We start from the raw sequence: 16578 nt of genomic DNA, 5'->3' as shown, positions 1-16578 counted from the left end.
GCAAGTTCATTTCGCTTATTTAGTAAAGGCAATGGGGATGAAATTATATGATATTTTTCCATCAAGCATAATTTACATGACTTACCACCAGGTTTAAACGGTTCAGCCTGGTCTAAAATTTTCCACGAAAGGACAGGATTTAAACCTTTCTTTTTAACACTCCACACAAATTTAGAAAGTTCAGTAGAGTTTGACCCACTTTCATAACAAAAGGAATTATTGTGCTTGTAAAGGCGATCTTTAAAAGTTTTTCTGTAAGCCCAATATAATATCTACCTTCATCTTGCAGGTTTGTCTTAACATTACATAAATAGATGACATTTTTAATTAAACATTTTGTGTGTATATGTATATATATATATACATGTATAATATTAATATTATTATGCAGAATTATACAAAGCCCTTTTAGACCATATACATAATTTAAACAAAAAATCACCCAAGAAAATTTCCAAAAATATTTGAATTTCCAAAAATATTTGTGCTCAACTTGTTTCTCCGCGCAGCGGCCTTGTTCCTCAAGGTTCGTGTTTCGGAGTTATAGAGTTGAGAGAGGGTTATAACCACTATTAAGTAGCCTCCTCATCTGTAGTGGCCTTCTCAACCTTGAGGAGGTGAATAACAAAAAAAAAAAAAAAAACTTAAAAAATCATAACTTTTATTGTCCTTGTTGCAGTTAGCATTTTGAATATCTTGTAAAGTGACATATAGGACATGGCGAGTTAGAACATTACGGGAGGCAGCCAGATAAATTTTCTGGCTGTAACATAATTCACAAAATTGTTTGTATTGTAAATAAAATAATAGATGATAAAACTTTTAAATTTTATTAATTTAAGTTTCATTTTTCAATTTTAATTTTTTAAACATCTAAAAATTCATATGATTAAATTATATAACCTTGTTAATATTTTATATATTTTTTAAATTTAATATCTTTTGCTCTACCAAATTTATAACTTGAATGATTTAATAAAAAATAATATTTGATTGAAAGTTGTATCCAAGGTTGTATACAGGCCCGCACAGAGACTTTGTAATGCTCAGAGTCAATTTTTGTTTGGTGTCCCAATTTTTGGATTCCTGGATATATTGAATTAAGCCTGAATTTCACTGTTTATTGTCCATATGTCTACTATCACATTACAATTTAATGAAAACAGTAATTATTTTTGTATTAACTATTGCTGCACATAAACACTCTTTATTTGAAATTGGTTATATATGATAAAACGAAAATACAAGTACGATTTAAAATGAATGGAATTAAATATTTCATCAATAAAATATTAATTATGAAGACTAGTCAGATCACACTAATTTCACTTTGAGGGCTTTCTTCTTTGTGAAACTAGAGATGACATTTTCATACAATAAAGTCATGCAAGGGTATTTTTCAATTGAAATCACCATAAGGTTAGTAAGTCGTTGTCTTCAGTCATTGTTAATCGCAATTTAGATTTGATGAGAGTAAGCTTACTGAAAGAGTGCTCTCCTTCAGCCACTGAAACGGGGATTGTATTAAAAGTGTGAAGCAAAATTCAGATCAAATGATATATTGACTGAAGGTCTTTCTGGTATATTTTGTTGAGCAACTTGATAGAAGAATAAGATTCTATTTGTCTAAAAGTATTTGATTGCTTCAGAACATCTAGATGATGGATTTCTTCAATCATTTTCTCTACTTTTACATCATTTATGTAGAGATTTGCCAGGACTTTGCATTTTTCTTTCTGAATAAATTTTTCTTCATCACTAGAAGGAGATGGATACACCATATGAAGGAAAACATAGCCGCCCTCTTTTGAGCTATATCCGATCTGTATCTTATCTGCTGGAGCAGCGTGTCAAGAAGAACATTAAATACGTTCACCCCAAAACCCTTTGATTCGTTTTCGTGGAAGTGGGCTGTGTTTTCCTTTTCTTTGTCCTCTTCATAATAAAATCATTTTAAAACCCAAACGAAGCTAACCTTGATGGAGGATTGGGGCCAAGAAGAAGATCATCGATTAGAGTCCTTAAAAAATTTGTCTCATCTCGGAAAAAGTGCCAGATTTTGAGGTGGCCCATTTAGTAAGACTAGATTGTGTTTGACTTTGGATAAAACCCTCTTCCACAAAGCGAGGTTGTTTCTAACTGCTTGATAACCCAGTTGAATTGCCTCTTGATCCTAAATTAAAAAAGCATTTGAGAATTGTGCTATGTTTTTAATATCTGCAGATATTAAATAATATGTTTTTAGAATCTGCAGATATTAAATAATATGTTTTAAATATCTGCAGTTTTTTCATAAAACAAGATTAAAAACTCACCTAAACTCACCTGATTATCATCTTCTTCAGAGTTTGTTAAAAAATTTGAAGGGGAAGATGTCTTTCTTGAACTCAAGGGTTCATCAATGTTTTGGGTAGCATGATCCATCAAAAAAGAATTGTTTTTACAGTTTTGGAATGAAATTATGAATATAAGATTGTGAAAAAAAAAGCAAAGCTGTTAACCTATAGCTTGACTACTTGGTCGGATGTAGAATTATTAGATGCCTTTTTTTTTTAACTTTATTGAAGTCACACTCTTCCAGTGTATGTTTGTTCTTGTATTCTTTTACAACTTTTTCTATAGCTTTTTTTCTGTCTTGGGACCCTGAATCATGCTTTCAAAAACTGGATATGACTTTTTTACTCTAAAATGTGTGTTACTTATTTTTAAATAAAAAAGTTTTTTATTTATTTCAATATTAAAATGAATTTTTTATATATAGAGTTTCAGGAATTAAATAGAAAAAGGATTTTATGCAATTTCACAATATCAAATTAATTGGAATGATTGTATTGAGAAAGAATATTTGAAAAGTGTTGGAATGAGAGTAACTTAACTGATTTATGTAACATAACATTGATAATGTTTTAAAACAAGCCTTTTGCTTGGATAAGTGTTATGTAATTCGAATTTTAACTACATTTAAATTGGAGCCATTGCAATTAGTCCTTTCACGCAGAAAAAATAGAAGTTGTGAAATTTCCATTTAACTTAACCTAAATTTCAATTTTATTTCATGTTATAAAATTCTAAAAATCTTACAACATATCTTACAGAAAAAGAAAAAAAATCTTTTATTTTGTCTTAATTTTTTTGCTTAAAATTATGAAAATAATCTTCCTTTTGTTTTTTTGCCATTTGATAATTTGCCTTTTTAAAAGTTTGTTGTTTGATAGTTAGAATACAACATATATAGTATTAGGCCGAAGTAAGAAGAAGACACAAACTGTCTTATCACCAAGCCCCGTTTACGTATTGTCTGTGTTTATGTAAAAGCAAATATACGCATAATCTGTTTTAAAATACATATAAATTTTGCAAAATGCTAAAAATGTCTTTAAAAAAATGTGAAACTATAGTATATTTCTACTAATTTAAAATAAAAGTAATATAAACATACATATATATTAATGCATACACATTTTCTATATTAATGTTTAATATGATATATTCATTTAGTGATAATAACACTGTTTTTTGTTTTTTTGTATTTTGATTTAAATTTAGAATAATAAATATTTAAAGTCTGTCGTAATAACTACTCCTTGGAGAAAATTAAAAGAGTTTTTTAGATTCTCTTTTAATTTTCTCCAAGGAGTAGTGCTCTTTATGATTATTAAAAATTTTAATAAAATCTTTTATTGAGGGTCGCATGTGCCCCCTTTGTCCATGTTAAATGTACCCAGTCCCCCCGTTTTCCCCTGTCTGGGCGGCCCTGGTTGTGAAAAATATATTTCAAAGGATGAATTTATTATATTAAAATAAATAAGTTTACCTAAAAACTGTTTATAAAAAAGTTGTTGAAGTTGTATTTAATAATAAACATTCAAATGAAAAAGTAATGAAAGAAGCATGCTTATTCAATCTGCTTTTAACTACATGTTTATTTCAAACTTAAAACTGTTTATTAAAATTTTATTTTATTTAAAATTTATTTTGTTAAATTTTAAAATAAAAATGTGGAAATTGATTTCCACTTTTCTATTTTCACAACAAGCTTTTTGGGTTAAAATTTTTTTTGAAAATTGCGAATAAAAAAGTTTAAATGAGTGCTGATGACATTCTCAACTCTATAATTCAAAAACAAGAACCTTGACGAATAAGGCCACTGCATGGAGAAACAAGTTGAGTGTGTTACTACCAGGGATGTGGTAGGAGATCAAACTTAGAACCTTGCTTATGAAGCATGCGCTCTACCACTACACTACTACCGCACTACACCACTTCTACACTACGCCGCTACCACACTAATAAGTAATAAAATAAAAATAATAAATATTTGAAGTTTAGTTTGATTTTTTAGATGTTTTTAATGTTTTTTTAATTGAATAGCTAAACTTTTTTTTTATTTGCACAATGTCTTAATGTCCAACATAAAGTGAACATAGTTACATAATTTTTAATGAGCTTTTAAGGTGGCTGGATCCACATCTTTTTTTATGAAAAAAGTTCCAGCTTCTCTAGCTCAACAGCCCTGCTAAAAACAGTAGTGTGCTATATAATGATTTTGTATTACTGTTATAAATATTTAAACACAGAAGAGTGCAGCTCCAACTACTAACCCTTTTTCTTTGCAAATATATTACAAAATAGAATACTTTAAAAAAAAGGTTTTTGTTTGTTTAAAAAGCGAACGTGCTGATTCTACAGGAGCTACAGGTGATCGTTTAAAAGAAGGTTCTGCAATCAATCAGTCTTTGTCGTGCTTAGGCAATGTCATAAAAGGTAATCAATTTTTTATAATTTTTGAATTTATTTTTTAAATTTTTTTATGTAATATTCTATATTGAATCAACAAATGAATAATGACTTGACCATGTGCTCATCTCAAAATTGAATATTTTTTGGTACAATAAATTATAGTGAAAATTTCAATTTTTTTTTTTAAGAGATTACAATAATCTTTTTATTACTTTTATGTACTACATTTGAGTCATTTTGAAGTTATTTTTAATCTAAAGCAAAAGACTTAAAACAAATTACATAAATAGCATTATTACCATAAGTGTAAAAAAAACTCTTGTTATATGACAAATAGTAATGTCACTGAGTCCTGTACTTTAGGCCTTCTTGGATTTTTATACTCTAACCTTTTATGGAAACCATATATATAATATTTATGGTTTCCATGATATATATATATATATATATATATATATATATATATATATATATATATATATATATATATATATATATAAAATATATATATATAATACAAATACTATTATGGTTGCTTCTCAAACAAGCTATCTAATTCAGCAAAGTTACATCCTTTTACTGTATGTCTCTTCATGCTCTAAAAAATTTTATTCATCTAGTTTTTTTTTTCTTGCACATCAATGCTTTGGAACTCTCTTTCATATCTTCATTTTCAAGTCATTTGATAAACAAGAAGCTCTTTAACACTATTCTTTGTTTTTTAGTGACTCCTAACTTAATAGTCTTGTTAGTTGTGAATTAGTTTTAAAAAAATAAAATAAAATCATGTGATAAATTTATTTTAAAAACATGCTTTGTAATGTTACTAGTAAACAAGGTTTCTCTTACCTTGTTTTGAATTCAGTTTATTTTCCTAAACTTTCAGTTGATGATCAATGAATTAACTTTTGAATCAAAAAAATTTGTTAAATGTAAACTTTATATCAACAGAAGGCTAAAAGGAAACAGAACAATAACAAAACGTAAAACTAAAGAAATTTAGAAGATTTTAATAGAAAAAAGAAGATTTAGAAGATTTTAATAGAAAATTTTCAATTAGACTTCAATCGAAAATATTTTTTAATTCAAGTCTAAGTGAAAATAATTTTGTGATATTTTTTTCTTACCATGTTTTGTTTTAAATGCTTTCTATTAACTTTAAAAAATTCATAAATCATGAATGATCTTGATATGCAACATATATTTGGTCATAAAAAAAGTTTTTAAGACATTGAAACCCTATAAATATTTAACTTTGATTTTTAATGTCATTGATTATGTCAGTCAAACAAAAAACTGATAAAATTTCCATGGAGCCAGCTAAACTTGTGGAATAAATGCCTGTTTACCACTAAAAATGCCTTATTAAAACTCTGCATCAATCTAATTATTTCAAAGAACACAAATATTCATTTGAATTGCATTAACCCAACTTTTAGATCTAAATATCTAAGTAACATAACTATATGGCCAAATATTAATTTTAAACAATGATGGCGTGAAGGAGTTTAGTTAAAAAACTCAGAAAGTCATTTCTTTTATTAAGGTCATCAGTCTTTGTTTTTTCAGCAGCTAAATAGACTTTAGCCTCTCCCAGTAGGTATTCAAGTATTTCATTATTTGGTAATGAAACACTAATTGCTTTTAAAGTGACATATAGCATAATCATTTGGTTCAATGAAAATAAAATAAATAAAAATTTTGCCTTTGAACTAAACACGTAATGGTTAATTTTATCAAAAAGCAACAAATATTTGTTCAAAAATGTTCTAATTTTGTAATAAAGGTTAGAGAGGAAAAAGTTTTGACTTCTTTAAATTAATGTTTCAGTTCAAGATTTGATCAAGAATCGAGTGCTACTTTGATTTTTCCATTTGAAACTAAAAAGGTTTATTTACAAGACTTTAATATAAACAAATTGAGATTGGTTTTTGCAAAGTGATACTCAGTACAAATTGCACTGAAGTAGTTTTATGCAAATTAATCTGCTTTTGTGAAGTTAAATATCTTATGGGTTATTTTTGTTTGCTGCTGATAGTCTATTGCATGAAAACTTTTTCCTTAATGATTACGGTTTTTTTTTTGTTGTTGTTGTTTTTTTTATTATACTCTTTGGTTTCTATGGCATCTAAATTAATTGCAGACTTACAAACAAAGCAATCAAGACTAATAGTTTTAACCTGTCAAATATCTTCCATTTTTTATTTTGTTATACTTCAGATTTCTAAAAAATAAAAATATTTTTTCTACATGCTAGCCATTTATCCATTGTTGCAGTTTGTAACAAATAAATAGTTTTTTTTGAACCCAAAACATATTTTATGTTTCTTTATTAAGACTTTCTTCTCTATTTTTCTTAATCAGGTATCTTTATGGTATACTACTGTACTAAAAAATTGTTAAAGTATGATTTGCAAATTTAAAAAGATAATGGATAGCATCCCACCCTATCCCACCTCAGTATTTACTTACTAATTTGACTATTTTACAGGGGTTGGTGGCCTGGAATCTGTGGTCCATTTCTATTACTAGTGTCAAGCATAAGTTATATCTTAATTTTGCTAATTTCGATTTTATTTTAAATGATTTTTAATTATTTATGAATTTTTATAAAAAATTTAGCTTTGGCTGATGCTTCATCTGGTAAAGGTCAAGTATTAGGTATGTATTTTTTTTATTGCTTATTAATTTATAATAAATGTATAACTATTTTCAAGTCTTGTGATTTTATTATTTGCATATATAGAACCTTGGGTTCAAAAAACTAAGAAATTTTTTACAATGAAATTTGAAAACTAATTACATGAGAATATGATTATATTCAATGTTTTCAATAGTTTATAGAGTTTGAATTTTCATTTGAAAGGAAGCTGTTCAATTTTATGCATACATGACTGCTAAATGTGTAGCTTTTAATAATGATTTATGATTACACTATGCAGTTAAAAAAACAGTTTCATCAGCTAAAAGGAGGACTGTTTCTGATGATATTTTTGTTGCAGACAATAAAAGTTTGACCAATGGCAAAAAATGAAAAGAGGACTATTCTCTGACATCCATTTTTTGACTGCCATTTTTCTTACCTGACATTTTCATAGCACACAATACCCTGGCCATATATTTTCTCAAATACCAGCTCCCCAAACTTTATCTGTGTTAACAGTAGGGTGCTGGCAGTCTAGAACATGTCTGATCTGGTTATGGTGGTTGGGAAAATAGATGTTAGGAATCTAGAGATCTATAGTTATATCTCTTGACAAAATGTCTTTACAAAGATTTGTCAAAATGCTGTTGCAAAGAGTTATGAGATCTGTAACTATTATTCAGTGTAATCAATCAAAAATATATCAATCCATTTACCACTTTTTATAAATTTTGAACAACAGTATATTTATAAAATCAATAAAAATATTAAAATGTTTTTATAAAATAAAAAATCTTTTATGAACTTTTCTAGTTTTAAGTAGTTTTTAGACAGTTTTGACAATTTGTTTTCTTTTTATTTAGTGTTGTTGTAATAATACTTTGCTACAAATATGTATTTGCCATATATAAGTATTATGGAAATATTGCATCATATATGGTTATATTGCTTTAAATGTTTTTAAGAATAGAAAATAATTCAAGTTTAAATAATCTCATTTTTTTTGCCTCACTAAAAATATAAACAGTGTGTTACCTTGGTTACTAAGTCTCTGAATATAATTATTATAGTTTCTACAATGGTTATAAATTTAATGTTATATAATTTTGTGTATGCAACTGAACTATGACTTGGTAATATTCTCCTAACACCAAAATTGTTAAACAAAAACAGAACAAGGAGTCCTTTAATTTTTCAGCATCTTAGCTGCAAAAAAGTTAAAATTTGTAAACTAACAAAAAATAAAGTTTAAATTTTATATTATTCAAATCAATTAATCTAAAATGTATTATGTAGATACATCAACTGTCGTAATGAGAAAATGCAAGGGAGTTGCTGCTATATTAACTAAAGATTTGGGCAGCAATAAATTTTTATTCTTTTTTTTTCTTTTTTTTGCAAAAAAATATATGAATTTAGTTTGGCAAAAAAAATAGTTGGTAAGTTAAAATCTATATGTGCTACAGTATAAATTTACATATGAATAAATATATATATTTATATAAATATATTATATATATAATATCTATATGCGCTATAGTATAAATATATAAATAAATATATATACATGATATTATATCATGTATATACATTCATATAATATAAATTAGTAGAAAATCATTTATCAAACTTTTTTCATTTTACACTGTTTTATCAATTAAGACTCATCAGAAATAAATGTTCAAATTAATAAAAATTTAATTTATACCAAAAATTAAATTACAGGAAGTCATTAATGTCTTAACTACTATAAATTTTCACACATTTGTGGAATATGTGGAATATACAATTATAAAAAGAGTTCTTTAGAATTGTTTACTTCTGCTTAAATATCTTTTTAAAGGGGGAATTTAATTTAATTAATTTTTACATTGAATTTCCCCTTTAAGAAAGTGTTTATCAACCAATTTTAAAAACACTTTTCCTATGTTAGTGAAAAATTTTTTTCTATATGGGTGTTTGAACCAAATTATGGGTGGTTGAACCAAATTATATTTCTAGTTTTATTTTGCTTTTATTCTTTTTTTAGTGTCAAATTTTAGTTCAAAATTTTGGAATCCACTTTTTTAAGGGCGAATACATTTTCATCAGAGGAGTTTCGGTTAATCCTGTTATTAATTGAAATCGGGATTTGTTATAGAATTTGAGGTAGATTTGAATTAATATCAATATACAATAATTCATCATTTGGTTTTTTGTAAGGCTTATATGAATTTTCAGAGAGTTTAAATGTGACATCAAGAAAATTCACAATTTTTAAATTTATGCTTATTTTGATTCGAAAGCCAATATTTTAAAAAATCTTTTCTAATTTTATCAAGCTGTGGACCAGATTTTTTACGCATTACTATTATACCATCATCACAATAAAAGCCTGATATTGATTATTTTACTTAATAAATGTAAAATATATAGTGTAACAAATTTATTAATTTCTGCTACATCATAACTGTCCGTTGTTACATCAAAGCAGTCATGTTTGTTTTTGTTTTTCCAAGTTTCTTTATTAAAATAAAGTAAGGTTTTTCTGCAATGTTTTATTATATGAATTGTCTCTTCTGGAATAACTGTGTTGGTGTTTGCAAAATCAATTGTTTTATCTAAAGTATCTGCAGTTATTGAGGGCTAAAAATCATTAATGTCAAATTGAATAAATGTACATTCATTTTTATTTTTGATTATGGACAACCAATTTATAACATCTGTATTTTTCCACTGTTGTAAATTTAATTTAATTCTAAGAATATTATTAATTTTGTCTAACTTAGTATTGCTTACATGTCCAATCAAAAACTTTTTGAGGGAACCTACATGAAAAAATCTACATGAAAGTTTGTTTTGAAAATTTGGTTTATGATTTTTAAGTGTTACAAAAGCTTGGGCAGATACAGTTGATTCAATTCTGTTTTCAAGGTTTATTTTTTTAGCGATACTTTGGGCTTTTAAATTAATTGCATTTTCAAAATTTTCAGGGGCTTTTTTGTAAGAATTAGTAATACTGTTGCATAAAATTTCATAGTTTTCTGTAGTGAGTGAAAAACAAAATATTAGAATAAAATTAAATGTACATTTATTCAATTTGTTGCAAAAATGGTTCTGCTAATAGGAAAATTGTTTTTAAAATTGGTCAATAAACACTTCCCGTCCTCTAATAGATCAAATAAAATGTTTAATCAAAATACAATTAAAAAAGTTAGCTACAGTTGCACAAAAAATATGGAAAGAGTTATAAAAGGTCACAATAATGTATTGCTAAACAAAAAAAGAAATCTTTAATGAATAAAAAATCCTGTAACTTCTATACTGGCCTTATACTCTTTTTAATTTACATTAACAATCTTCCAGAAATTCTCACATTTAAGGTGGCATTTTTTGCTGATACTACCATTTATTCTTGTCTTGATAAAAAACCAACACTCTCTGATTGCTTGGAGGGGACATTCGAGCTTTAAAAAATCAAATTGATTGCAAAATCAGCATCTGCTAAGGTTGCATCTCTTTATTGTGCTTGCCAACTTTTTACTCCCAATTCTATTCTTTATCTCTATAAATCTCAAATCCGTCCTTGTATTGAATACTGTTGCCATATCTGGGGCGGATCTTTCAATGATGCCCTTTCTCTTTTTCATAAACAAAACTTCAAATTAAAAAGAAATTTATTTTAGTCAACCTCCAACCATTATCACACCGTTATAATGTTGCTTCTCTGTCTCTTTTCTATAAATACTATAATAGACACTGCCCTAAAGAGCTAGCATTTCTTGTGCCATTGACTAAAATTCATTCTTGTGTTACTCGCCATTCAATTAAGAGTCTCATTCTTTTACTGTGACTGTTCCTAAGTGTTTCAAAAAAAAAAAGTTCTTTGGAGTTCACTTCCTTCATCTTGTTTTCCTGATTCATATAATTTGCAATCTTTTAAGTTGTCTGTCAATCATTATCTTGCCCTGTAAACTTCATCTTTTCTCTTCCAGTAACTTCCAACTCTAATAGTGGTTGCTTGCAGTCTTGTTGGAACTGAAGATGTTGAAGAAAAAAAACACAAAAAACAGATAATTGTAATTGTAAACAAAAAAACAATTGCCCAATGAGTGGAAAATGTTTATCAAAAATTGTGATATATAAATGTGTTGTTTCCTTAATAGTAATGTACCTGATAAACAATATATTGGCTTAACAAAGGGTGAATAGAAAAAACGTTTTGCCAACCATAATATATATATATAAATGTATATTTGTGTATATATATATATATATATATATATATATATATATATATATATATATATATATATATATATATATATATATGTATATTTGTATATATATATATATATATGTATGTATACATACATACATACATACATACATACATACATACATACATACATACATACATACATACATACATACATACATACATACATACATACATGCATACATACATACATACATACATGCATTATTTATATTTAATCTATTTAAATAATTTTTCTTTAGTTCCATTTCGTGATTCTGTCCTTACAAAATTGCTAAAGAATGCTCTTGGAGGGAACAGTAAAACTGTTATGGTACTTTATTGTTTTTTAAATGCATAATAAGTATTCAGTAAGTATCTTGATATCAACATGATGTGTTAATAAATTAAAGTAAAGTAAAAATTATGATTTTGACTCAATAATCAAGACCATATAATGTTATTTTTGAAAACAATTTTTATTTTCAATATTTAGTCAACTTTTGACATTCTAAATACATTGTTATATTTGTTTGATATAAAAAATTTTAAATTTAAGATTTTTTATTAATCTTTTATATAATTATAAAAAAGTTTAATTAAAGCAATTAATCAACATAAAAATGATATAAAGTAACTTATATAACAAATGCTTATGATGTATTTGGCAAATAAATTATTGTTTGAAAATATTAATTCAACTTTGTATAATTCAAAATTATATAAAATTTAGTTAATATAAATGTCTAAGTAAATATGAATTGTTGAGTAATAAAATAGTTAAAGAAAAATGAAGAAAAAAAATTTATACAGAATGTATAAAATGCATGTAATTATTGAATGCATAAAGTTAAATAATTTAATAAAAATATAAAAAAAAATTTTATATAATTATTTTGATTGGTTCCAGATTGCTGCTCTTAGCCCTGCTGACATTAATTATGAGGAAACACTTTCAACCTTAAGGTTTGGTATGTATAAGTTATGTATATAAAAAAAAATCTTAGTTTTTTCCTAATTTTCTTAAGAATAATTCTTCATTTTTTTCTTTTATTATTTATTTAAAATATTAATTAATAGCTGACCGTGCTAAGTCAATAAAAACATCTGCTGTTGTTAATGAAAGCCCAACAGACAAACTAATCCGTGAGTTGCGTGAAGAAAATGCTAAATTGCTTGAGCAGTTAAAAGCTGCAAAAGGTGATCCAAAGGCATTAGCAGCATTAGCTGCTCAACTAAGCGGTGGAGATGACGAATCTTCAGCGAAAGGAGACAATAAAAAAGGAATAGATGAAGCTGGTAATTATTTAGATTTTATACTCAAAATCATTTTTGAATTTGTTTTTTGGCTTTTTAGTTTTGATTGTTTTAGTTCTTCTTACTTGTTAGTTATTTAAAACATTTTTTTTTTTTACTTATTTTTTTTACTTATATTTTATTATATCAATTTTATTATTAATTATTAGTTGTTTACATACTTATATCGAATTTTATTCAAATTTTATAATCCAGCTATAAATTTTTTAGAGGTTGAAGCAATGAAAAAGGAAATGGAGGAGAGAGTAAGAATGTGTTATCATATTGTAACAAGAAATAAGTTTATTATGTTTTGCAAATATACTTTTATGAAATATTTTTTAAATTAATTTTCAAGTTGAATAAAAATAGTATTTACTTAAAAGATTAAATCTCTTCCAGTTAAAAAGAAACCAAGAAGAAGTTGAGCAAATGAAAAAAACATGGGCAGAAAGATTAAAAGAAGAAGAAGCTGCATCCAAGGTTTTTAATTTTAATTTTTATTAAAGTTAGTTCATTGTTATATAAAGTAAATATAAGATTATCATGTATAATAATAAAGGAGTAAAGGTAAATAAAATAAAATTGTAAATTTAAAGAAATGAAGTAATATGTATTTCTTTAGTTTAAAACTTTGAATTTTTCTTTTAATTAATCATCCATTTTTCAAAATCTATGGCTCATCTATATGAATTTTTTCCATAAGATGTTTATATCATCTCCATGAGATGAGATTTATATCATCTCCTCCATGATATGAGCTTTATATCATCTCCTCCATGAGATGATTTATATCATCTGTGTTGCGATTTGCATTCCTTATAATATGTTTCTTATCTAATATTTTTTTAGAGAGAAAGTGAAAGCAGTTTAATGAATGACACTTTGTTATCACCAAATTTAGCTATAAAAATTCAATAAAATAAACTTCTTTTTAATTTGAAGTTTTGTTTATATGCATTTTTTTTTAAATAGCTTAAGGAAGAAGAATTGAAAAATGAACATAAAATGAAGAAGACTACTGCACATCTTTGGAATCTCAATGAAGATCCTCAATTAACAAATATGATAATACATTTTTTAAAGCCAGGTTATAATATATTTGTTTATCATAATTTAACTTATGTAAAACTAAATGTATTATTATAAGTTGAAATAATATTTTTTTATAATAAATTATAAGACTTGCTTATTTGCTTGTTTCACAATATACTTGAATAACAGTCTTATTCAATATACAAATTTCGTTATTTAATATAAAAAATTCTTCAAATGTGAAATATAAAACTTTCATACAAAAATATAAATAAAAATTGAAGTAATAAATTAAATAGAAAATAAGTAAAATTAAATATATATATACTTAAAATAAATCAATTTATTAAAAAGTAGAAGAAAATACCTACTTTGAAAATCACTTTTTTTCATAATTAATTTGAGCTACTCCTAAATTCATTAAAAACAAATAAAAATTATTACATGTAAAAGTTTAAAAACCTGAACATAGTTATTAATTTTTGGTATGGTGCTTATCGTTATATTTGTTACATTGTTAGCTAAAACATTTGTTATCTCTAATCAATTAAAGAATTCAAGATTTTTTATAGTGTTTGGTAGCTATTTGATTTTTAATATCAAGTTGACAATAAAGGCTAACCCATATTAAAATTTGCTATTTTGATAGCACTGCGTTCTAAGTTTTAGAAGCTGTTTATACTCTTACGTGCTTAATACATGGGAGGGGACATTTATTCATTTTCAGAAATTTTTCCCACCCACCCCAAGCTTATTAAAAAACCCCTGTTTATTAATTTTTCTTGTTATTAACAAAAAACAAATTCTCAAAGTTAAAAAAATAGAATCAGAATATATATATATATATATATATATATATATATATATATATATATATATATATATATATATATATATATATATATATATATATATATATATATATATATATATATATATATATATTCTGATATATATAAATATATATATATATGTATGTATGTATGTATATATATATTCTGATATATATAAGTATATATATATATATATATATGTATGTATATATGTATGTATGTATATATATACATTCTAATATATATTCTATATATATAAATATATATAAATATATATATATATATATATATATATATATATATATATGTCTGTATGTATGTATGTATGTATATTAGGGTGACAAATAAATTTATTGAAAAAAATTTTTTTTTTTTTTTTTATGCTCTCAACCTTTTATTTGGCTCCATTGGCTCGAACCCACATTTTTCATATTTTATCATTTATCTTTTCTATTTTACTAATTAAGTTGACAATGCTATCAATATTTTATTATTTGTTAATCTAATGAGTCATGCATAATACACATTGTTTTCTTTAGAAAATTAAAAAGTAAAAATAAAATAAGTTGGCTGGCATTTAAAACACCCATTGTAATATTTCATCATCCAGTTAAGTTACTGCATCAGTATTGCACTACTGCTAAAACTATTGCATTATCCTGTAAATACAAAATACATTTTTAAAACACATTATTAGAGAGATATTTTCAAAATTGATTTATTGTAAATGGAGACAAGAAGTCAAAATGAACTATGGTGTATTGGTCAAGCTACATCTGTGATCACAGGGTAAAAGTTGCCATCTAAAAGACAAGTTTTAAAATCTTATTTTTTTTTCAAAAATAACAACAATGTAAAAGAAAGTGCAGGCCTTGTGACAGATCAGGTTCTAGACTTTCGGCAAAGAGCTAGAATTCCAACAAAACAACGCTATCATGTTATAACACATGTTGAAAAACTTGTTGAGAAATACAGAAAGCTGAAAAAGAATAAAGGCAGAAAAACAGAAACTCAGCAAAGAAATGTGGAAATTTTTTTTCAAGAAATTGAAGAACTATTTGATATTGCTCATGAAGATGCTTTAAAATTAATGACAATAGAAGAAGACAAGACCTTTCTTACACTACAAAGAGAAGGAAGAAAAGGCTATATGAGTTCAGTTGATTGTGAATTATTCAAACAAGAACAGCGTATTTTAAACAGAAAAAAAGCAAATGAAGAAAGAGAAACAAAAGAGTTAAAAAGAAAAAAAAGAAGGAATGTGTTCAACAGTCACAGACCTAGTTTTGACAGAATCAGACTCCTCTCAGGGTACAGATAATGAAGTAGATGACTTTATTCCATCATCAGCAAAGAAACTGAAAAAGAGTGAAAAAACAGAAAAAAAGAAAGTGATTACTCCAGTATTTTGTTCAGCTCTTGATCGTTTGAAAATTCCCAATTGTTCTGGTTCCTTGGTTTTGTCTACAGTTTGTCAAGGGTTAGGTGCCAATATTGAACATTTATCTACATCATATGAATCTCTTCGATGTGCACGTATTGAAAATCGTAAAGAAGTTGCAAAAATAATTATTTTAGAGTTCAAACCACAGATTCCATTAACTGTATATTGGGATGGAAAATTGTTATCTGATTTGACAAGCAGAAATGAAGTGGATCGACTGCCCATATTAGTGACAGGATATGATGTAGAAAAACTGTTGTCAGTCCCAAAACTGGATAGAGACACTGGTGAACAAATGAGTTATGCAACAAAACAAGCTTTAAAAGATTGGAACATTTCATATGACAGA

The 16578-nt window shown here is 25.8% G+C and overlaps 1 protein-coding gene across 2 annotated transcripts in view; it reads left to right on the top strand.

Annotated features, from left to right (window-relative positions):
- LOC100208423 (kinesin-like protein KIF28P) overlaps positions 1-16578 on the top strand; it is a 68132-nt gene that overhangs the window by 30302 nt on the left and 21252 nt on the right. For both annotated transcript variants that reach the window (XM_065810454.1, XM_065810455.1), the window contains exons 10-17: positions 4670-4764; positions 7363-7401; positions 11885-11955; positions 12532-12592; positions 12702-12920; positions 13149-13183; positions 13320-13400; positions 13893-14007. In XM_065810454.1, the coding sequence (XP_065666526.1) occupies positions 4670-4764; positions 7363-7401; positions 11885-11955; positions 12532-12592; positions 12702-12920; positions 13149-13183; positions 13320-13400; positions 13893-14007 (716 nt within the window). The remainder of the gene's footprint in view (positions 1-4669; positions 4765-7362; positions 7402-11884; positions 11956-12531; positions 12593-12701; positions 12921-13148; positions 13184-13319; positions 13401-13892; positions 14008-16578) is intronic.

The sequence above is a fragment of the Hydra vulgaris genome, chromosome 11, assembly GCF_038396675.1.
Source record: "Hydra vulgaris chromosome 11, alternate assembly HydraT2T_AEP".
NCBI lineage: Eukaryota > Metazoa > Cnidaria > Hydrozoa > Anthoathecata > Hydridae > Hydra > Hydra vulgaris.
Note: the sequence above shows the minus strand (reverse complement) of the source record. Positions and strands in the feature narration are given on the sequence as shown.